Source organism: Gracilinanus agilis, chromosome 3, assembly GCF_016433145.1.
Source record: "Gracilinanus agilis isolate LMUSP501 chromosome 3, AgileGrace, whole genome shotgun sequence".
Classification (NCBI taxonomy): domain Eukaryota; kingdom Metazoa; phylum Chordata; class Mammalia; order Didelphimorphia; family Didelphidae; genus Gracilinanus; species Gracilinanus agilis.
The window spans coordinates 380,245,467-380,270,637 of record NC_058132.1 but is presented as its reverse complement, the minus strand read 5'-3'; the positions used below and the strand labels follow the sequence as shown (position 1 = coordinate 380,270,637).

At 35.3% G+C, this 25,171-nt stretch overlaps 1 protein-coding gene across 1 annotated transcript in view; it reads left to right on the top strand.

The window, feature by feature from the left end:
- The window catches only part of KLHL15 (kelch like family member 15), a 30,075-nt gene extending 15,918 nt beyond the window's left edge, over window positions 1-14,157 (top strand). The window contains exon 2 of the mRNA XM_044670149.1: window positions 13,048-14,157. Coding sequence (XP_044526084.1) covers window positions 13,048-14,157 — 1,110 coding nt within the window. The remainder of the gene's footprint in view (window positions 1-13,047) is intronic.
- Window positions 14,158-25,171: the final 11,014 nt, after the last annotated feature.

The following is a 25,171-nucleotide window of genomic DNA, read 5'->3' as shown; positions in this document are numbered from 1 at the left end:
AAACCATTGACATTGAAAAATGGGAAATTGATCAGGAACATCCACATAGAATATCACTTTAAAAAGTTTAACCATAGTAAAGAAACCATGAGAGTCTTTAAACTACTCTTGTTCAGTCATTTTTCAGTTGTATCCCATTTGAGGTTTTCTTGGCAAAGATACTGGAATATAGTTTACCATTTCCTTCTCCAGTTCATTTTATTGATGAGGAAGATGAGCCAAATAGTTAAGTGACTTGTTGAGGGTCACACAGCTGGTAAGTGTTTGAAATCTGATTTGAACTCAGGAAAATGAATCTTCCTGACTCCAAGCTTGGCACTCTATCCACTGTGCCACCTGCTGCCTTTAAACTACCAATTTGTCCTACCTGGTAAGTAAGAGAACATTACAGCTAAGGACAGTACCATTGTAGTATGTAAATGTTTATGGAGGAGCATAATGCAAGATTATGAGCCATATTGTTATTTTCATATTGTCTATTTTATTTGTTTTTCAAAGTACTTCTAGTCTTATTTATTCAATAGTTCTTTTGCTTTCAATTTTATTAATTTCTCCTTTAATTTTTAGGATTTCTAATTTAGTTTTCATCTGGGGATTTTTAATTTGTTCACTTTCTAGTTTTTTAATTTGCATGCCCAATTCATTGACCTCTGTCCTCCCTAATTTGTTAATATATATGTATACTCAAGGACATATATTTCCCCCTGAGTATTGCTTTGGCTGCAACCCATATAGTTTGGTAGGATGTCTCATTATTGTCATTCTCTTCTATGAAATTATTGTTTCTATGATTTGTTCTTTAACTGATTTTGGAGAATCATATTCAATTTCCAATTAATTTTTGATTTGCCTATCCATGTACCCTTACTAATTATTATTCTTATTGTATTATGATCTGAAAAGGTTGCATTTATTATTTCTGCTCTTTTGCATTTCAAACTAGCAAGAAATAATGGAGGAAAAAACAAGTTTATGGAATGTTTGGCATGAGACTTGGTTAAACTGTATCATCTTAGAACATTTAAGAATGAAACAGAGAAAACAACAAAATTAACATTTCTACAAACTTTTTTCTTCATGTGACAGTGGAGTCACCACATTAGGACTTTAATACTGTGGTTTTCAATGTGTTACATTAGGAAGTAGAAATAAGAAACCATTGTAGTAGCCGACTTAATTAGACAGTGAGAGCTGTGCTAGAAGTAAAACAATTTTAAGGGTATTGAGGGATCGTTTTGAAAGATATCTGAAAAATAAGAAGATTTAAGTCTTAGGTAATGCACCTTATTTCTATGGAAAGGTAACACAGAAAATATCAGTAACTATCACCCTATGTGTCTGCTTTCTCATTTTTTCAAAACTTTTGAGAATAATTTATGTATGTGTGGAGGGTGTCTGATGAAGATATGAGCAAGGAATAGTCAGGCTTTTGCTAATTATATTCTTTAGTAAGCCACTTTAATGACTGAAAAGATACATAAAAGCATCCCATTGTGCTTTCTCTTTGATGGTTATAAAACTACATTTAATTTAGAAGAGAAAAATAACTTCCTTAAATTATCTTACAGCAATGTTTTCCATGCATATGTAAAAATCATATAAGATTTCCTAATATAATAAAAAAGAACTTTGTTCAGTCTTCTGATTATTAATGTCCAAAATGAACAGGTTCAGAGGAAGTTGGAAAGACCTCAAGCAGAACTAGGTGAACAACTTATACAATGATAACATTATAGAAAAAGATAACTTCTCAAAGTTTTTAGAACTCTTATTACTTTAATGTTAAATCACAAGTCCAGAAGACTAAAAATGAATCATTTAACTTAACTCTTGCCAGACAGATGATGATTGTAAATCCAGAATGAGACAGGTATATTTGTTGTGAAGGTTTAAAAAAAAAAAGTTCAGTGGACAGTGGGAGGCAGAGACAATAAAAGCTTGTAAAAATAAATAAAAAGTTTAAAAAATAAATGTTTCCAAATGGCTTTAATACTCTATAGGAAATGCCCAATGCAGAGTGAAAATGGAAGAATATGAATTCTCTATTAATGGAGAGGTCCTTTACCTCATAGATGCCAAATAGGAATGAGTTTAAAATGTAATTGGGGAATATTTAACAAAATAAAAATACTGTAAAATTTTGGTAATGTTGATATGTGGTTTTCTAAGATAATATGCAACCACATGGAACCTTGTGTGCTGTTTAATGGCCCCCTTTTCTATTTGAAATTGATGTTTTTGCCTGCAGACATGTGTTTATTATCTGAAGTGCTGGGACAGTGCAGAATTTAAGATCTATGATCACCCAAAGAGTTTGATCTATCAATACAGGAAATAATCATTGATGATACATACCTGGATAGTTCATAAAGCTATTCCATAACTATTTATGCCTTGGACAGATACTTCAAGTGGAGAGTTGAGCAATAAACTGACCTGAGAATTGAATGGGAGGAAGAAAACAGGCTAGATCGCACTTAGGAAATTCATGGTACTTTTAATGATTACCTTTTCCCCCCAATTATCTTCCTTAAAGGTCCACCTTTTTAAACATCATTATTTTTTACTAGTGTCATGTGGCCATGATTCATGTAATAACATTCCAAACACTTAAAGTTTTAGATCTTTCAAAGAGCAATGGAGAGCTGTATGATAAACTGTAGCATATTAACAGTGAAGAATTACTTATGAGAAACAACCTAAAGGATGTCATAAGAGATGTTTGACTAGAAAAGGAGACAGACTGGTTGGGTACCAGAGAATAGACAGCACCTATACTCACACTGTCAAGAAATCTAGAGAAAGGCTCCAGGTATACTGTCTGATGCCCCTCCCACCCCTTTGGAGAATTTATAGGAGGATCAAGATGGAAAAGCATGCATTGGTTTGTAACTTCCATCTTTGGAGGAAGCTGATATTGATGAGTTCGTAGATCATTGTCATATGTGGAGTTTTTTGAATCTGTGCTGAAAAATCTTCAATTAGCGATCACTATACATGTGTCATGTCTAGATGTGGAAAGATGGCACTAAATTGGACAAAGGCTTCAAGAGTTCATGTGTACTAATTTATCAGCCTATCAGCTGTGATAGAGAGGTTTGTGATGTCCATTGGTAGAAGGAATACAAAAAATAGTAAAATAACATTCTCAAAGTAGAATAAAAATGTAAGATGGAAATTGGACTATAAAATAAAGGAGAAAGTAGAGAAAATATGATAGAAGCTGTAAAGGGCAACAGGGTCAAGTGAAAAAATTTTCAAGATAGGAGCAGTGGAATATTGGGCAACATTGTGTGTAGTCATAGTTGGAAAGTATAATTTGTAATGAACCAAGTAAGCCTGGTTTGTGATTTGTCTCTTGGAATATTACCTGGAACCAGAAACAGTAAAGCTGATACTGGGTACAAGCTTTGGAAGGGGGATAGGGAAGATTAACCAGAAGTAGATATGAATATGGAAAAAGATTAAGGGAACAAAGGAGTCTATGTTGAGAATGTATTGTAAAGTTGTTGATAACAGTGTGAGGCTGGACTTTGGACCTGGAGGAGTGATTAGAAAACAACTGTGGCAAATTAGGACTCCCAGTGAATCTAGTATACTGAATAGGAGACAAGTAAAGGGCAAAGATAGTGTTTTTGTAAAGAAAGGATATACTAAATTGGTATTTGTCCTAAAATATATGCTAATAATTTTCCTCTTTTCATTTTATTTTCATTTTATACCTTGTGGGAATATAGTAATATAATACATTTTAGGACAAGTAGACTTTTTAAGCTTTCTCATCAAATCCCCCAGTTCACAACCATTTTAAGGTACCTATCTCTTCTCTCACATGAGCATTCATTAGGGAACCCCTCTTTACCTCCATAATAAGTTCCTTTTCTCCCCCTTTTTCAATCCAACTCCCCATCCCACCCATTTCCCTTCAGATTCTTCTCTTTCTGAGACCAGAGGTAACCTTCCCCTGATTGCTAGCCCTTTATTTGTCCCTAGCACATGCCACACTTCCATCCCTTTGCTTGCCTCTCTCCCTTCATGTATGCTTCTTTATTGCATTATAGTTGCATCAAAAAAATTGATTTCTCTTCTAGGAAAGATGTCATCAGGTTCTGTCCATATTATCCCTTGTACAATTCTTTGCTGTTAACCTCTACCACATTTCTGCCTTTCACCCCATCTCTTACATTTAGAAAAGTCTTTTTGCTGTCACATTTGGTGCTGTTGCTATCCCTACCTGCTGCATTTATTCACTTCTGCTTTTCTGTTTTCTGGGATGTTCAAGAAGCAAATAATCTCTTCAGTTCTGGTTCTTTCTCTTTTCCTTTTCCTTCTGTCTTAGTATAATACTAAGAAGAGTGACAGGAGTTAGGCAATTGGGGTTAAATGACTTGCCCAAGAATCAAACAGCTAGGAAGTGCCTGAGATCAAATTTGAACCCACATCTTCCCCAAATCCAGGTCTGGTGCTCTATCCACTGTGCTACCTAGCTGCCTCCAATTCTAGTTCTTTTAAAAAATTTTTCAAACACCTCTTCACTATTGAATGTCAGCAATTTTCATGTTAAGCTGAGATTTACAAAGTAGTTACCCTGGGCATCTTTAATTCTATTGCCCTTCAGAACAAATTATTCCTTCCCTCCTTTTTTTCCTGGTGGGTGAAGAATACTCTTGCATTATTTGAATTTCCTTTTCTTTGTATTTGAAAGTTTTTCTCCTGGTTGCTCACTGAACATATTTCTAAATTGAATTGGTAAATTTAAGCACTATCTGTCACAAAGTTTTCCATCGTGGGTTCTTTTGTGTGTGGGGGTGGTGAGCTATAAATTCTTTCAATTTTAATTTCATTTTTTGTATTCCAAAGTTCTTGGCACTTTTATTTTATTATATATAACATATTATGATATATAATATATTATAATAAATAACAATATTATTTATTTTTTCCTTCAATATAGTGTTAAGGTTTTTTGACTCATCATCATCTTAGGATAGACTTATGATCCTTAGTTGTCTCTAAGTATTCTTTCTTCATGAATAATACTTTTTGCTTACATAGCATATTTTCTTTAATTTTTTTGCTTCTCCTCTGGATTCCACTTTACTTCTTTGTATTTGCTTTCCTAAACTATTTTTTGCTTTCATTTCTTTGGTGAGGCTGGACCATTGAAGATTCCATTTTTTATTTGACCATTATTTTTGCTTTGATGGCCATAAATTCTGCTCTCATAATTCTCATTTCTCTTGTCAACTACTCAGGAACAAAGAATTGTGGTTCCATATTCTCCCTCCATTGGACAGGGTCCTCTTTTTTATAAAATGTTGGGTAATTTTCCTTTGTTTTACATTTGCTAATAGATGCATGAACTAATTTCTAGCCATGGAGGCTGTATTTCCTGCTGTTAGTTTTTTTTTCTTATTGATTGATTTCCTGTTTATATTTTAGGTCTCTTGAAATCTTTAGCAATTTCATTGTTTTTTCTCTTTATTTTTGCCTGTCACTTACTAACTTCCTATTCTGATTGTGGTCTCCTTGTGGCTGAATCTCAGAGCATTAGCATTCTCCCACAGAGGGCAATTCACAGTTCACCAGGTCTTGTCCTCAGGGACTTTTAAGTAGCTAGAATTGGCCCTCAATGGATGCTGTGCTCTTTCCCTCATCTTAGTGGGATGCTACACAGGTTCCCACCACTCCAACCCCACAGTTTCTTGTCTTCCTATCCTGTCTCTCTCCCTCTTATTTCTTAGTTTTTTGGCCAAACACCAGCAGGGTTTTGCAGCACTAGTTCTATAGAGAGTTCTATAGAGTTGTTTGCCCCAGCACCATGACTGCTGGTACTACAGCAACTATCATCAGTTCAGAACTTTGCAGGCCTGGTCCCTAGCAGGCTTTTACTCCGGACAGGCTGTAACTGCTTGGTTTTCAGATAGCCAGGAAACTTAGGGTCAGGGTCCCTACGATACTGGAAAGAGGAGGGGAAGACCAGGATGTGAAAGGGTAGGAGTTGTTGTGTAAGCTTATGTCATACCTAATTCAAAGTAAGTGTACAATTCAATTTTAAGTCTTGTATAAAATTATAAAAAAATTTATAATTTAGATAGTAATTTATATCTTACATTATTTTTCCTATTTAACCTACCTACGTAGGCTAAGTAGTCTTTTTTTTTTAAACTCTTACCTTTATTGTCTTAGAATTAATACTTTGTATTGGTTTGAAGGCAGAAGAGTAGTAAGGGCTAGGCAGTGGGGTAAGTGACTTTCCCAGGGTCATACTTCTAGGAAGTGTTTTTCTAAACCTTTTCATCCCTCTTCAAATATCTCATGTCTCCCCTTCTTCCACCTACTCAGCTAAGAAGCTTGTTATATATTTTATGAAAAAGTTAAAGCCATTTTCTGAGAGCTCCCAATTCTACCCTCCCCTTTATCCTGTCACCCAGATGCTTTCTACCACTATTTCCTCCTTCACCACTGTCTCAGAAAAGTGACCTTTCTCCTTACGCCGTTAGCTTGTGAATTTCTTGAGAGCAGGGGTTGTCTTTTACCTTTCTTTGTATCCATAATACTTAAAGCATAGTAACAGAAAATAGGCACTTAATAAATTTTTAGTGACTATCAGAAATCTATATAAATGAGGAAGGGATGGGAGACTAATCGTCACCTGAACCTCACTATCATTTGAACTAGTCAAAAGAGGAGTAAAACACACACACACACACACACACACACACACACACACACACACACACAGATTATTAAGCACCTATTATGTGCCAGGCACTGTGCTATATGTTGAAGGAAACAAGAAGACAGATAATGAGGGGAAAAGGAGAATAAAAGGCAAGATGGGCAAAGAAAGAGATTAGTAACAAACAAAACAAATCTAAAGCTCAGAGGTGGTATTTTGAAGAAGCACTTAAAGTGGAAGAAAGGGTAAGGACTTGTAATAGGGGTCTGGATGAGGGGGTGTAAGAGAATGAGATAAAGGAAAATATAAAATTTTTTTACAGAAACAATCCAATAGAGATAAGATTAGAAAGGAAACAGTTAAATGGAAAACATATGCAGCAAATTGTCTGACAAAAGTCTAATTTCCAAAGTATACATGGAATAGATTCAAATTTTTAAGAATAAGACATTTTCCAATTGCTAAATGGTCAAAAGATATGAACAGGCAGTTCTTAAGAAAGAAATCTAAGATATCTTTTAGCCATATGAAAGAGTGCTCTAAATAACTAATAATAAAAAGAATAATGAAAATTAAAGTGTCTGCAATTCCAATTCACACATCAGATTGGTAGTAACAACAACAAAAAGACAAACACTGGAGAAGCCATGGGAAAAGATATATTCATGCTATGTTGGTGATGCCTTGGAACCAATACACAGTATTGACTCCAAGATAGAAGGTAAGGGTTTAACAACAACAACAACAAAAAAAAGCAGTGAGTTGTGGGAGTAATCCAAGACTGAAGCTTGACCTGGCAAGATCAGCAGTACAATAAGGGGAAAAGGGCCTAAAGAGAACAGAATACAATTGAACTGGTTCACCAAATGGTCAGAATGGGAAGATAATAATAATAATTGTATTTATATAGTTCTTTAATGTTTGCAAAATATTTTGCAAGTTGTTATCTTTATTCTCTCAGCAGCCCTAGGAGGTAGATGCTAGTATTACTTCCATATTTTTTTATTACTCCCATTTTAGAGATGAGAAAATTGAGGCTGAAAAAAGATTAAGGAGCTTCCCAGTGTCACACAAATAATTAATGTCTGGGGCTATACATGAACACAAGTCTTCTGCACTCAATCCATTAATGCAGAAGTTATGTCCTGAGAGAGAGCTGAGGGTTTAAAGGTAATTGTGTGGATAAAGAACAGGATTTGGTTTTGCTAGGCAGAAGAAGAGATGGAATGACAATAGATTGCTATAAGTTAAAGGAGTTTCAGAGTTCATGAACATGAAAGTAAAGCATTTGTGATATCAAGATTTAGGGTATGACATTCTTAATGTGTGGCTGAAGTGTGGGATTCAATTAGTAAATTGAAGACCTTTTGAGGTTAATGTGTTGAGGGAGTATCAGTATGTTTGCTGATGTCTCCCACTTATGAGGGCAGCCACTGAACTCATTGAGAAAAAAGGAGGGGAATGGTATAGTAGCTAATAGAATTTTGATTGGGTGTAGTTATGGGTTAAGTGAACCTTAAAAGTGGTAAGATTACTGAATGATAGTGGTAAAGGGAGAATCTAGAAGTAGCAATGGAGAGCAAAGAGTATTCTTTCTCTTCCACTTAGATCAGTGGGGTAAATGAGTAAAAGTGTTGGAAAAGGGCAGCCAAAGAGGGAGCCAGATCTAAATGAGAGCCAGAAGGTGGATAGAATGGGAAAAAAAGAGATTTTATAGAAAAGCAAGCTTGTTGCCTGTGAAAGAACCATTCCAAAGAGCACAAAGAGTTAGGTAGCTTTAAAGTGGTATGGTGGGAGTGGAAGAGATAAAGAAGGCAGGGGAAATATGAGATACATTGACAATGAGAATAAGGTAATAAATTTTTGGGTCCCTTGATTATGTGAGATAAAACCCCCATTCTTCCTCTTTTCTTACCTAGTTTTATTTTTCCCTTTTAATATGTCTAATTTTTTTTGAGCAATAATATGCTTTGTCTTCCTTCCACTTCTAATTGAGAAGTTAAAACAAAACAAATAAAACCCTGTTACAAACATATATAATTAATCAAATGTAATTTCCTCATAAGCCAAGTCCAAAAGATAAATATATCATTCTGCACACCTCTCCATCAGGAGTTGGGTGTTTATGTTTCATCACTAGTGCTCTGAAATCAAGGTTGGTATTATACTGATCAGAATTCCTAATTCTTTCAAAGTTGTTCCTCCTTATTATATTGTTGTCTTTGTATAGTGTTCTTTTTGTTCTTTTCCCTTTCTTCTGTATCATTTCATATAAATGTTCCAGATATTGAGTTTTGTGTTTGAGAATCTCATGAACAGTTCAGATTGGGTACCATTAAACTTAACAGTGATCCAAAAGTTGGCCGATCCAGAGTAAATTCTTTTTTTTTTTTTTAAACCCTTAACCTCTGTGTATTGGCTCCTAGGTGGAAGAGTGGTAAGGGTGGGCAATGGGGGTCAAGTGACTTGCCCAGAGTCACACGGCTGGGAAGTGTCTGAGGCTGGATTTGAACCTAAGACCTCCCGTCTCTAGGTCTGACTCTCAATCCACTGAACTACCCAGCTGCCTCCCAGAGTAAATTCTGATTGCTGTTCCCCTTCTGAACTCTACAAGTTCCTAACTTGTCTAACAACAGTAAACTATTGCTGCACTTAGCCAGTATCAGGCCTCTAGAAAGGTGGGGCTTACTGTGGCAGAACATCAGGCTTTCCCTCAGGATGGAATTGTTGCTCTAGTTGTTGTTCTATGTGATTCATACTGGGCTAAAAGCTGGAACTGTATCCCTGCTCTTCTTTGCAATCTGAGCCATACAGCTGCTTGTTTGCTTTTGAACCTGCTTCTCTCTGAGTATACAATCCAGGACCTATAAATGGTGTGCGGGAAGGAGGATAAGGGGAAGTACAATTTCCTTCCTCAGTCTGATCAGGATCTATATCCCTAAACTGGTAGTAATTGACAGTGTTATCAGTGGCCACCTGTCTGTGTTGAGGTGCACCTCTATGGGTCTTGGGGGCACCTTAGTAAAAGTCTAGGATCTCTTCTTGCCCTGGTGCACAGCCTTTCTTGGTGCTAAAATGTTCTTCACATTTTGATATGGTGTCTGGCCAGACACCATCCCCAGTGTCTTCAGATTTTTCTATTCTGATCAGGGCTGGAAACATGATTCAATTTGATTTTTTTTTCCCCCTCAGATTTCCCCACCATGATTCAGACTGATGAATTTTCTAGATCTGTTTGGAAGATTTTTTCACAAGGAGACCTTATTGAACTCATTTCTGCTCCTCTTCTATCTTTATTCTGCTTCCCTTTTCTTTTAAGATCATCAAAACATAATAAAATCAAACCTCATGCCTTCTATTTTATTTGATTCCTTCTATGATATCTGATGACATTATGGTTCTTAGGGATGCTTATGTGATCCCATACTCTGCATTAGAAGGCATATAATTCTTCCATATGAAGTCTTTTTCCAATTTGTCACTTGTATTTACCTTTTCCTGTTTCTCTTTATTCTCATATTTTTATTTCAGAATTTCTAGTCATCTTTAGACTTTTCATCAGAAATATTTGGAAGTCTTCCATTTCATTTACAAGTCTGTTTTTCCCCCTCTGAAGGATGATATTTGGTTTTGGGAGTAAGTTATTCTTGGTTATTAGTCCTTATCTTTTGCCTTTTGGAATACAGTATTTCTTGCTTTCCCTTCCTCTGTAGTGTTAAATTTTGTGATCTTGACTGTGATTGTTTGGTTGTTATTGTTCAGTTGGGCATTTCAGTTGTGTCTGACTCTGTGACCCCTTTTGGGGTTTTCTTGGCAAAGATACTGGAGTGGTTTGCCGTTTCTCCAAGTCATTTTATAGATGAGGAAATTGAAGCAAAAGGGTGAAGTGACTTGCCTAGGATCACACAGCTAGTAAATGTCTGAAATCAAATTTTAACCTAATTCTTCCAGACTCCAGGCCTGGCATCTGGCATTCTATCCACTTTACCACCTCACTGCCCCATATTCCTTGGTACTTGAACTTTTTCTTTCTGGTTTTCAAAGCATTTTTTCTTTGACCTGAATTTTGACTTTGACATTACTGTAAGTTTTTGGTTTAGTATTTCTTTCAATTGGATCGGTGGATTTTTTTTTTCTTTTCACTTTGATTTTTAATTCTATTATATATGGGCAGTTTTCTTTCATGATTTCTTGAAATATGATAATCAGGCTTTTGTTGGTCATAGTTTTTAGATAGGCATGTGAAATTTGATCCTAAGCTACCTCTTTTTGAGCATTTTCCAAGGCAATTGTTTTAATATGAAAAATCTTACTTTTTCTTTCATTTTTTTGCAGTCATTTCACTTTGTTTTACTATTTTTATCTCAGTCATTAACTTTCGTTTGGTTGATGCAGTCTACTGTTCAAGTTTTTGTTGGGCAAGTTTTTGTGCCTCTTATACTAGCTGTTAATTCTCCTTCAAGATTTTATAGTTCTCACTTCTTTTGCATTTCTTTCCTCTGTTGCTCTTATTTCATTTTTAATACCATTTTAAACTCATTTTTTAAACTCTTGCATCATTTGTTCTCAGAATTCTGATCTGTTGGAAAAGCAGAATTGTTCTTTGATGCCTTAGTTGTACATGTTTAAAAGTTATTCTCTTCTGCATTTTTATGTGGCAGTCATCCATCACATCATAACTTCATCTTTTTGTTTTTGTTGTTTATTCCTTTTCCCAACAATATACTCTTAAGCAGCTGTTGCTGCCTTATTTTGGAGCTAAGATTGAGATCTTGATCCTTCTGAGAGATCCCCACACTCCTGTCCTAGTTGGGGGCCTGAGTCAAAGATATGCTCAGAGATCTGGCTACTGAGTTTCCTGCTCCCTGGCCCTCTCAAGAGCTTGAACTGCTGGCTGGGCCCACAGCTGAATCCATTTTCAGTTCTGGGCACTTTAGCATTTCATCATGACTGGCCTCCATTCAGGCTCTATATGCTGATTCACTATTCCTGGTTCCCCACACCAAATCTCTAGCTTGTCATCTTGGTCAGTGGGGTGAGGATAGATATGAAGCTGCATTTATAATCATTTCTGATCACCAAATCAGTGATTCAGACCTACCTCTATTCCACAGTTCTTGCCCCGGTCATTTTCCTGTAGGTTGAATTTGTGATGTTGGGCTGGAAAGATGAGTCCTCTTCGATTTCCTAATAAACTATTCAGTTTGACATTTCTCATAGATTATTGTTGGAGCAATTGTGGGGGTAGCTGAACCTGTTGTGCTCTTCCTCATACTCTACATACTTGATTCATTCTCTCCTCTGTTAGATTTCTAAGCTCTAATTTACATATCTTTTATATTCTTCAAAATACCTAGGACGGTAGCAAGAGAGCACATATGTTTTGGTACTTACCAAATACCTATTAATTGATTGCAAATCAACACTAAATATCTCTGTGTAACAGAGGCAGTGATGTCTGAATGACTAGAGGGCTGATTTTAGATTTAGGAAGATGTGGATTCAAGTCCTGCCTCTCTATGACTTACTTGTGTGACTGTGGGCAAGTTACTTACACAGTGTCTCAGATAACTTTTCTAAGATGATAAGTTACAGAGAAGTTATCAATCTGCATCCACACAAGGAGTTTCCACCCCCACCTAAGTAATGAAACAAAAGAAAAGGAAATTGAGCCTAATTTTGCTACCTTAAAGATATTACCTTCAATCTATTTAACAAAAGTTTAAAGAAAGGATTTTAAAATTTGCATTTTTCTAAGTGTCTAAGATCTTGATTTTTATTTTTAATGAGTCAGATGATACAGTGAATAGAGTGCCAGACTTTGAGTAAGAAAGACCCAAGTTCAAATCTTGCCCCAGACACTTGCCAGCTATGTGACCCTGGGCAAGTCACTTAACCTCTCTCAGCTTCAGTTTCCTCATCTATAAAGTGGGAGTAATAGCATCCAGTTTACATGGTTTTTGTGACAATCGAATGAGATAATATATGTAAAAGTGCTTTTTGTGAACCTTAAAACACCGTGCAAATGTTAGCTGTTGTTATCATCAGAGTCAAATAGAATGTTACTGTTATTCTATCTGATAGCTTCTGAGAGGTAAGAAGTCAGTTCCTTTTTTGTTTTTGTTATTAACCATGACAAAAAGCATGGCAACATGGAATTTGCAGTTATACCAGTCTTAAAATATGCGTGTTTGCACATTTTTAGATGCTTTTTAATTAATTCATGCTAATTTGATTAAGTAAAAAATAAATCCAAAATGGTTTTTTAAGATCTAGAAATTATTTCAGTAATCTTTGATCATTTTGATTATCATCACTGATTTTTTTTTTCTTTTGGTTAAAATTCATTTTTAATGTATCCTTAGGTTAAGACGTCAGAATTTTATAGATACTCTCGGCAGCTACGACATGAAGTTGACCAAGCCCTGAATTACTTTCATAGTGTTCACCAGCAGCCTTTGATGGAAATGAAATCCAGCCGCATCCGTTCTGCCAAACCCCAGACTGCAGTATTCAGAGGAATGATAGGACATAGCATGGTAAATAGTAAAATTCTTCTTTTACACAAACCACGGGTCTGGTGGGAGCTGGAGGGTCCACAAGTACCTCTGCGACCAGACTGCCTTGCCATCGTGAATAACTTTGTGTTCTTGTTAGGCGGGGAAGAACTGGGGCCAGATGGTGAATTCCATGCTTCCTCCAAAGTGTTCAGGTATGATCCAAGACAAAATACTTGGCTGAGAATGGCAGATATGTCTGTTCCACGTTCAGAATTTGCAGTTGGTGTCATTGGTAGGTACATCTATGCTGTGGCTGGAAGAACAAGGGATGAGACGTTTTATTCAACAGAACGTTATGACATCACGGAAGACAAATGGGAATTTGTGGATCCTTATCCAGTCAATAAATATGGACACGAGGGGACAGTGCTTAGTAACAAGTTGTTTATCACTGGTGGAATTACTTCATCTTCCACTTCCAAACAAGTGTGTGTATTTGATCCTAGTAAAGAAGGAACAGTAGAACACCGAACTAGAAGAACTCAAGTAGTTACTAATTGTTGGGAGAATAAGTGCAAAATGAATTATGCGAGATGCTTTCACAAAATGATTTCTTACAATGGTAAGCTTTATGTGTTTGGCGGTGTCTGCGTGATCTTAAGAGCGTCTTTTGAGTCACAAGGATGTCCTTCCACAGAAGTTTATGACCCAGATACTGATCAGTGGACTATCTTGGCATCAATGCCAATTGGTAGAAGTGGTCATGGTGTAGCTGTATTGGACAAACAAATAATGGTTCTTGGAGGCCTTTGCTATAATGGTCATTACAGTGATTCTATTCTCACATTTGATCCTGAAGAAAATAAATGGAAAGAAGATGAGTACCCACGGATGCCCTGTAAACTAGATGGTTTACAAGTATGCAGCCTGCATTTTCCTGAATATGTATTAGAGCATGTTAGACGTTGCAGCTAAAAATGTACATCTCTCTCCTTACAAGAAAGAAAGCAAAGCGTAGTATTTAAGGCTCTTAAGTACTTGTTTGTGTTGTAGTAGTTACTAAATGCATAAAGAGAAACAGGGAATGCACCTCACTAGATTTATCAGCAATGCCATTGTTCTGGTATTGCAAAATTTTCTTTTCTACTTGCATTTTTTCCCCTTTCAGTGGCCTCATGAGCTCATGCAGTAAATTCATTCTAGACAATAGCAGTTGCAATTATATGCCTCTGGAAGCAGTTGAATAGAATGATCCCCTTGTCTGGAAAATTGTTTTTATACCTTAAAAAGCATTTTAAAGTGTCAGGGTAGGATTGAGTAGTCTTCCTGAAGAAGACTTATCTTCAAGTGTCATTCAAAGTGATTTCAGTCTTTTCTTCTATCTAAAGTCTTTTAAATTGCTCATTATTTCAATGTTTCACTTTTGATTTTGTCATAAAAACGGCTTAAAACTAACTTTTTGCATGGCTTTTGTATAGTAGTCTGCTGAAAATGCAAAAATATAAATTTTCTACTAAATTAACAACCTTTTATACTCAAAACACTATTTCTATGCTGCCTTCTATTGTCTGCATTGTGTTTGTAAGTGAAGAAAATATATGCACACGTGAATACATAATAAAATCTATATACAGTGCATCTTTCTGTGTGGTTAGGATCTTATATTTTTTAATTAGTGCACAAATTGTCAGTCATACTTGTTGAGTTTTAGATGTAGTAACATCTTTTCATGTATTAATATTTAAAATAAATTAAAGTAACTGGAGGCCTCATTTGGTATCAAAGTAGCCCATCTTTGGTACATACTGATTGATTCAGTAACATTTGAACTCTTTATATTCATGATACATATATAAACTCATGAAGATTAAGATTTTATATTTATTTTAAAAGTAAATATTAAGGTAAATCACATCAATGTTTGTCTTTCACTTTTGAATATGTTTCTCTTTTCAGTACATTTGAATGTCATTCTGTTTGTAGTGAGAACTGGATATGTCTAAGCCCTAATTCTGCAGTGTGCAAGCACTTTTTACCACTCCAGAGGTGGTTATACTCTACTGTATGTAATTGAGATTCAGTAGTGGTATGGTTTGTAGTTTGTATTTGAATCTAATAATAATTTTCAGGTATCATCCAAGGGTATTGGATTATGAGAATGAGAAACATAAATTTGAAACAGGCCATATTTACCATTTCTTCAATAAGAGAGAAACAATAAAATGTCAGCAGCTATTATCTTTACCTTTGTGCCCTTTTCTTTTCCTTTAGAAGATTTTTGGTGATAACATATACATATTTAAAACAAGATACAAAATAAGTTTTAACTTCCATTTCCTCTTCCTCTCTTCCCTCTACTCCCACTTTTGCCAAAATGGGGCCATATGCTTCTGTGTTAAGCATAAGTTAGCAGCCTTTAGAGATCTTACAACTTAATTCTATTTGCAGACGTTAGGAAGAAATTGTTAACAGATTAGAAATTACATCCTCAAACTTAAGAAATTTATCAGCTTTTTATTTTTTCCAAAATGTCCAGTGGCACTAGTGATCATGCCCTTGTCTTCTATCTTTTGTACTAAAGTACCATAGATCATGAAGAATCATAACCCCAAAGGTAAAAAAATGATGAAGAACAATTTTTAAAAATACATTTATTAAGAAGGGTGCTTTAGGACTAAATGTACCTTTAATTATTTAAACTCAAATAAAATTGTTAGTTGAGTGTAACCAGGGCATTTGCTTCCTGTAGCATGCCGTATTCAAATTGCTGTCATTTTTCTTATCTTCTAATTCACCTTCAATAGGCTGTGCTTATACTTGCAAGTGAAAGATGTAAAACATTTGTGCAATATTATAGTGCTGTTATGTACATTTTCTAGTTTTAGACAAGTTTTGAATGCTGCCATCATTGAAAGTAATGTGGCAAGGTGAAAGAGCTTCCAAAGAAGAAACTTTATAGTGACTTTCTCTGCATACCCAATGTACATAATATTGCAAAGTAAAATCTGGTTTAAAAATATCAAATTTGTCCATTTTTGTGAAAAAAAACAAGCATTAAGGTAAACGAATAGGTATATAAAAATAGAAAACTAAGCTTTAATTTGAGAAAATTCTTAATCTGTTTAAAAGACAACACATTTCATTAAAGTTAACTTTTAATTCAAACAACAAAGTCTATGATTGAGCAAGAGGTTAATCTGCAGCTATTCATCTCAGAGCAAAGCTTGCAAAGAAGTTTTAGTTTTAGGATATAATTATTTCTTTTCAGTTTTTAGGAAATAAAATGATCATTGCTTTTCCAAGGTTTTGTACACGATAAAAACAGTCAAATGCCTGACTGACATCTTAATATTAATCTTTGACTAAAATTTTGCCTTTCTTTCCCTTTTAATAAGATTTTGTGAGCAAGCTATCTTGGTAAGGTATATGGTGTTTTTTTTTCCTCTAAAACTTAAGTTTTTCTCTCTAGTTAAGTATAAACTGAGAAAAAATTTCTTTTTATACCCTTGATATCTTTCCTTCATTTTTATGTCTTTATAAATGCTCCATCTTATTATAGACAAAGAAAACAAAGAAAGGTAAAACACATCTTATTCTTGTGCCTACATCTGGGATTTTTCTAACTGTGCGTGTATTTTTGTTTTGCTTTTGCTATTTTCCTGGTTAGCTTATGACTTGATAGCCATTGTTAGAGAGAGATCTCAGAAAACAGTCAAGTTCATATGCTTAATATTTTATATTAAAGGTAATAAGGCCAAGATTAAAGTTTATAAAACAAACATCTGTGAAATCCTAACTTGAACAATGGAGTTCAGCCTCACTAAAGTCCTTTCTCAACTGATGTTAGTGGTAATCAGTTTTGAGCATTAAGAATAATTGATGTTTGCTTGGGTTCTGAATGTATAATGTCTGAGAGAGTTTTTAGCTATGTATATTTATATTTCTAATGGAGGTTATTTTAAATCCATAACTAACTTACATTCCCTTATAAAATTGTGATTTAACTGCAGAGATTTATTTTTGTTAAACTATAAGAATGGTTTTCATAAAGTTTTTTTTTTCAACTTTATTTTACTATATGTCGCCCCCCCAATCACTTGTGCATTTTTGTTAATATACATTATACCTATGCTCAAAACAGTGTTTTTTTAAAGTTCAAATAAGAGATTCGAAACTATAGTGTCACTGTTGTGATCTTTCTACATACTTAATGTAAATAAACTTTTTAAAACTTGACAAAAATAGGTCATTTTTATTTGCCCTTCTTTAATAGATAATGTTTCCTTCTACTTCTTCAGTCTTCCTTTTCATGTAATATAAGTTCTGATGCTAACTTACTTAAAGAAAAAATCTTGTAGTACAGCCTTTTCATAAATTGCAAAGCTCTCCCATTGAAGCTTTTGTTTTTAAAAACATGATTAAGAGAAATACTACTGGTTTTTGAAAACAGATTAATTAATAGAATATTATTTTTTTCCTAAATCAATTTTCTATTTCTTTGTCATGCCCTGCACTTTGTTAGAGTTAAGGTAATAAATTGTGAAATATTGACTGAGCCCTCTTTAAACTTGTACCTTCTGAAGCCTTGTTCTAGAAAGCATGCTGTCCTGATGTTAAGACACACTAATCTAGTGTGTGAAGTTATTAATAAGAAACAGATGGAAAGGTTTGTCATAATTGAAATTAAGCTTTGGAGTGTTTTATAATGAATGGGCTCTTCATTTTTATATATGTATATGTGGTGTTAGGTCATAACATTTCAGTTTGTATAAGCTATCAAAATTATTTGGAGAATCTATAATTTGAAAGTCTCAACTAAAAATAAAAATATGAATATAGGCCAAAATGTAAATTAGACATCATTGAGAAATATTTGGCAGTCAACAGTAAAAATTTATTGCTAATGGCAGCTTTCTTAGGTCATTAAGCCTAACCGTACATTTTAAATCTGTTTTGCACATATAACCATTTTTAGAGATCATGAGCTTGATTGTATCTTTAGATTAAACTCATTTTGAAGGAGGGGATCCCAAAAAATTAAAGAATTTCCCCTAAAACAAAGTACTGAAATTTAGTTAAACAACCAATAGAATTAAATGTTAAATAAGAGTAGAGTGAAGTAATAGATAAACTCATGGAATTCCATTATCCTAACAATACTTTACTATAACTTAAATACTAATAATATAAGCTATAATAACACTGAGAAAATTCCATTTTTTACCTTTTAGTTTTTCTTCCTATTGATATTCTTGAATTATTTTATAAACCTTTGGAAATAACTATCATACGTTGAAGAATTCTATTAATCTCATGATACCAGTATGCCAGTAAGGAACAGGTATTTGCTTTCTAAGAGAATGTTTCCAATAAGGCAATTGGAGAAGTTATTTTCTACCTAGCCTGTATGCACCATGGCTCTTGGGCATACATTGTCTATAGAAATATTTTGAGCTTTTATGTACGTTTTGGGCTAGTAGTCTTAACAGCAACCCCAGTGTTGTGATAAAATTCTTAGAATAATTTAAGGTTTGCCTTTTATAACTGTTTTGAAAAGCCTTTACATTTTTGTCAGGTAATTTTCCCAAACTGTGGATACAATCTGTTCAGACATGTATGTATATGTTATCCATTCTGTTTTTAAATTGGAGAAAATGTAAAAAGTGTGTATAAAGAAAATTGTAAATAAAATATTTTTAATCTTTAAAACTTACTCTTTGTCCTTTTTATTTACTATACCCATTTTTCAGATTCCCCATGTGAAATCACTAACTTCCCAGTCCCACAAACTGTTTTGTATCCAACACATTGGAAATAAGCTGTCTGAATATGTCTTCAATCTTGGAGTCATATAGTTGTATTCAAGAAGTTTCATCAAAAACAGCTTTGAAACATCAGCTATCACCTATAGGCTTTCACTTTGTTAATGAATTTTACTTTATGGTAGCTAAAAATCTCTTCCCGAATTGGATAACCTTTTTTGACTCATCACTTTTATGGCATTCCTGAAATTTTGGGCATAGGTGTACACACTGCTTCCATGTGGGTGCCTATGGCACATTTCCCTTGAAAATTATTAGCGTTATGTGAGTAAATTTTTTTCAATTTATTTGTTCGTTAGATTAAGATTCTCAGGTATCTCCCTTCCCTTTCCCCATTAGAAGAAGACATTATTTGACAAAAGATATATATATATATATATATATATTTATGTATCACATCTTTCATGTTTCTCTGTCAGTTCTTTCTCTAGACATAAACATTCAACAAGTTATTCTTTAAAAATTAATTCTGTGGGGGCCAGCTGGGTAGCTCAGTGGATTGAGAGCCAAGTCTAGAGATGGGAGGTCCCAGGTTCAAATCTGGTCTCAGACACTTCCCAGCTGTGTGACCCTGGACAAGTCACTTGACCCCCACTGCCTACCCTTACCACTCTTCTGCCTTGGAGCCAATACACAGTATTGACTCCAAGACGGAAGGTAAGGGTTTAAAAATTTTTTTTTAATTCTGTAGCTGTATAAAATGTTTGCTTGCTTCTATTCATTTTGCTTTTTATGCAGTTTTATTTTGTTTTTTCAAAATTAACCCTATCAGTCTTGATCAATGACACATGTTAAAACCAGTGGAAATGCGCATCTGCTGTTGGGGGTGGGGGAGTGGGAGGTGGGGTGAAGGGGAAAGTAAGAGCATGAATCATGTAACCATGTTAACTTTTCTAAAAAATAAAAATTATTAAATGAAAAGAAAACTAACCCCATCGTTTCTTACTGTGAAGTAATATTCTATCAGTCATTCAAATTTATTCACCCATTCCCCAATTGATGGGCATCTCCTTAATTTTTAGTTCTTTGCCACCACAAAAAAACAATAGGTTCTTTTCTCTTTTTCCCTTCATCCCTGTTCCCCTCTTGGTGTGTAAATGGAATTAGCTCTAGTCCATTCATAGTCAAAACTAACCACTAGTGATGTCATCCCCACCTCCCTTAGTGGGGAGAAGAGATGAGTTACCCACACGTGACAATAAGTAACAAATCAAGAACAAGGGACTGCCCTTTGGGCAGTCCAAATCAGTGTAGAGGCTGCCATTTGTCCACTTGAATTAGAGGTGGACCCACGGCAAGTGACGAAAGACACTCTCTCTTCAAGTATGTTGATTACTTCCTGGTGAGGCAGTTCCCCCTTTGAACTTGGTGCTGAAGGATCTCGGCTGAGTCCTCAGGCTGCTTCCACTCTGAATTGTCACATCGGTAAGTTAGGCTGACTTCCTTGGCCTACCTTGGCGTTTTCCAGGTTCTACCTTAAGTAGGCTCTTGCCTCTGATTGCTAAGGCCTTGTGGCATGTAATTTAGTTTAATCAGCCTTTTAACCCTTTCTCTCTGTCCGGTCCTCTGTAGGTCCAGACTAGCCTCTCCCCCTCTCAATTTCCCTTGCCTTCTACCCTTCCTAATTGTAAACTACCTTAAACCTGATCCTGACTTGGGTCTATTTTAATTATGGAATCAATCTGAATTATTGATTCTTGGCGGCCACACCTTAAATTTTATATCTATATAATACCTAAAATCTCCCTCTTACAATGGGGAACAGACCCAACAGTGTTTTTGCTGGGTCCAAGGGTATAAACACTTTTATAGCTGGGCGTAATTCTAGACTGCTCTCCAAAATGGATCAGTTTCACAATTCTGCCGGCAATGTATTAGTGTTCCTTAAAGCTCCATCTTGAAACTGATTAATCTACTACCTAGAAGAGTTTCACTTCACTAACAATGTGGCAAATATTACCTTACTAACTCCTCAGTTGAGATGATCAGTTTGGGTGGTTTTAAATTATCAGCATTATATTGTTTTGTGACTTAGAGACCTCAGTTTCTTAATCTATAAAATGCAAGTTTTTCTAAGGTGCCTCACAACTCAACATTTTGTGATTCTCTGTAAAGCATAATTTGCTAGATACAGTTGATTTTACAGGAAATATAAGGCATGGTCCTTGTCCTAAAGGATCTTTCCAATCTAGCCATGGCAATGGGAGAAATTTCCCTAGCTCCTCAATGTCACTGCTGTCTTTTTCTAAGAAGTATTTTTTTTTAACTCTTTCTATCTTAGTAACAATTCTAAGACAGATGGGCAAGGACTAAGCAAATGGGGTTAAGTGACTTGCCCAGGGTCATGCAGCTAGGATGTGTTTGAGATTTGATTTGAACCCAGGTCCTCTCCACTTCAGACCTGGCACTATATCTACTGTGCCACCTAGCTGCCCAAAGTGCCTTTCTTCTAAAAAGAAAATGTAACATACAATAGTTATTGATGTTTTAAAAATCATCTTGGGATTAGAAACCAAAATCCTACCATATGTTGTCTACAAGAAACACACATGAGACAGATAGACATACATAGAGTAAAAATGAAAGGATAGAGGAAAATCTATTGGGCTTCAAATGAGAAAAAGAAGGCAGGGGTTGCCATCATGATCTCTGACAGAGCTTAAGTAAAAATAGATCTGGTTAAAAGAGATAGGGAAGGTAATTACATCCTAATAAAAGGCAGTATAAACAATGAAGAAATATCAGTACTCAACATGTATGCAACAAACGGTATAGCATCCAAATTTCTAAAGGAGAAGTTAGTGGAGCTCAAGGACGAAATAGATAGCAAAACTATACTAGTGGGTGACCTCAGCCTTCCCCTATCAGACCTAGATAAATCAAACCAAAAAATAAATAAGAAAGAGATGAGAGGTAAATGAAATCCTAGAAAAATTAGAGTTAATAGATATATAGAGAAAAATAAATGGGGACAAAAAGGAATACACCTTTTTAGCAGCACATGGAACATTCACAAAGATAGACAATGTACTAGGACATAGAAACATGGCAAACATGTGAAAAAGCAGAAATAATAAATGCAACCTTATCAGAACATAATGCAATAAAAATACATGGAGAGGCAAACCAAAAACTAATTGGAAATTAAATAATATGATTCTCCAAAATAATTTAGTGAAAGAACAAATCATAGAAACAATAATTTCATTGAAGACAATGACAATGATGAGACTTCTTACCAAAACCTACGGGATACAGCCAAAGAAGTTCTAAGGGGAAAATTATATCACTGAGTGCATATATTAACAGATTAGGGAGGGCAAAGATTAATGAATTGGGTATGCAAGTTAAAAAAACTAGAAAGCAAACAAATGAAAAATTCCCCAGATGAAAACTAAATCAGAAATACTAAAAATCAAGGGAGAAATTAATAAAATTGAAAGTCAAAGAACTATTGAATTAATAAGACTAGAAGCTAGTATTTTAAAAATCATCTCACTTGATCCTCATTCAACCCCATAAGAAAAGGACAAGTATTATTACTCCCATTATGCACTGAGGAAACACACAAAGAGATTTTGACTTGCCTGAAGTCACAGTGATAGTGTCAAATTCAGGATCCAAACCCAAGTCTCCTAATACCTCCAAGTTTATTCTTTCTACTATACTAAGCTGGATATTTAGACCCATGTAGATTAAATTTGTGGTATAAATACCTTTCCCTGAATTTGGATCAGGTACTCTATGACTATTATCAAATATTATTGAGTACTATTCAAATCATTCGTTGCACTGTTAGCTCTAATTGTGTCAACTTAAAAAACCAAACGCTTTATATAATTTGTGTGAAATATAGGAAGAGAATGGGAAATAGATTAATCACAAAGAGTTATTGCAACATTACTCCCAAATCAGTATATCAACACTCTTGAGCTTCAGTCCTGCACAGAATGCCTTTTGGACATCATAAGCTGGGTCCTTTATGTAGTCATTTAAAAATCAAAATGCCCAAACCAACTCATTATTGCTACTTCCCAAACTCTTCCTAATTTTTCCATCATTGTCATGGACATCATCATCTACCTAGTCATCCTTGGTTTCATCCTTGACTTTTCACTCTTCTCTTACCCCACTTATCCAATCAGTTGTTAAATGTTTCTGTTTCCACATTAGCTATCATTTCTATCCTCTTTTCTCCACTAATCTGGCCACAACTCTAACCCTTCATTCCCTCATTTGGATTTTTCCATACATTGAATGCACTCTCCTTCCCTACACCTCTCCTTATTTTGTTTCAGTATTTAGCTCATGTGCCAACTTCTACATAAAGCCTTTTCTTATTTCCTCCCACCAACTCCAGCTATTAATATATTCCTCAAAAATTTTACCTTTCATGAAATATTTGTAAAATAGCTCAGTGACAGAGACAGAGTAGGTGCTATATAAAAATGTTTATTCCCTTCCCCTTCTACCCTTGTATCTTTTTTTTGTATATATGTACATATTGTCTCCTTTAACAAAATGTCACAGCCTTTTAAAACATAACTCTTTGCCCACACCCAAGACCTCCAATTCTTTGACCTCTCAGATCTCTCCCAGGTCATCTCCCTTGCACCAGACATTCTCTTTTTTCCCCATCTTGACTCTTTCATGAACTAATTCAACTCTACACTGTCCACCCTTGAATCCTTTGCACTCTAATCAGTCAGCTGATTGTATTCTGCCAATCCCACCATTAGTGATAATCGCCTTCACTCTTAACACTACACATGTTGCTGAACAAAAGTAGAAAAAAATCTTGTAACTATTCTGACTGGGTCCACTACAAATTTATACAGTCTTAATTGGGCCCTCCCTGCTGCTAGGCAACCCTACGATACCTACCTTATCAAATCACTATCATCTCAGTTTCCACAGTGGCTCTTCCAGGCAATTTCATTCATCCTCAAATTTCCCCTGGGTCCATCTTTCCTATCTTTTCAGTTGAGAACTTGGCCTTATATTTTACAGAAAATATTGAAGTCATTCACTCTGAGCTTCCCCTTCTCCCCTCTTCTTTTTCTGTCACTCACATGCCTTTTATTTCTTTCAACCCTCTCTTAAATAATGAGAGGGGCCTTCTTATTTCAGACCATCTCCTCCCATACATTGCCCCTTTGTCATCCCCTTTCTGTCACTTATTTTCAAACTCTCCCTGTTTACTGGCTCATTCTCCACCACCTACAAACATGCCTACCCAGGTCTCCACCCTGAAGAAGAACCTTCACTTCATCCATCCCCTCTATCATGCTATGTCTCTTCTGTTCTTTGTGGCTAAACTTGAAAAGCTTTTTATAGTACATGTCTCTACTTTTCTATTTTTAGCAATTTATTTAGCATCTGACCTTATTATTCCACCAAAACTGCACCCTCCAAAGTTACCAGTGATTTCTTAGTTGTGAATTCTCATTCTTCCTGATCTCTCTGCAGCTGTTGACATTTGATCACTTCTTTTGCTTTTATCTTCTGCCTAGGTTTTTGGGATACCATTCTCTTGGTTCTCTTCCTACCAATCTGATAACTCCTTCTCAATCTTCCTTGCTTGATCCTCATCCAGATCATGCCCTGTAACCATAGAGAACCTCAAGGTTCTATTCTTTGCCCTTTTTTTCACTCCTTCTGTACTATTTCGCTGGATTATCTCATTAACTTCCATGAATTTAATTACTATGTGCTGGTGATTCTCAAATTTACCTATCCTTCTCCAACTTCTCTCCTGACTTCCAATCTTGGTTCTCTAGCTGCCCTTTCAGACATCTCAAACTAGATGTCCATAGAAATCTTAAACTCAATATGTCCAAAACAATTCATTGTCTTCCTCCCAGAACCCTGCCCCCTCCTACCTTCCCTATTACTTTATTCATTTATTTTTATTTTTTAAACCCTTACCTTCCATCTCAGAATCAATACTGTGTATAGGTCCCAAGGCAGAAGAGTGGTAAGGGCAAGGCAATGGGGGTTAAGTGACTTGTCCCGGGTCACACAGTTAGGAAGTGTCTGAGGTCAGATTTGAAACCAAGACCTCCCAACCCTGGGACTGACTCTCAATCCACTGAGCCACCAAGCTGCCCCCCTTCTCTATTACTTTAGAAGGCAACACCAACCTCCCAGACCTCAGTCTTACAACT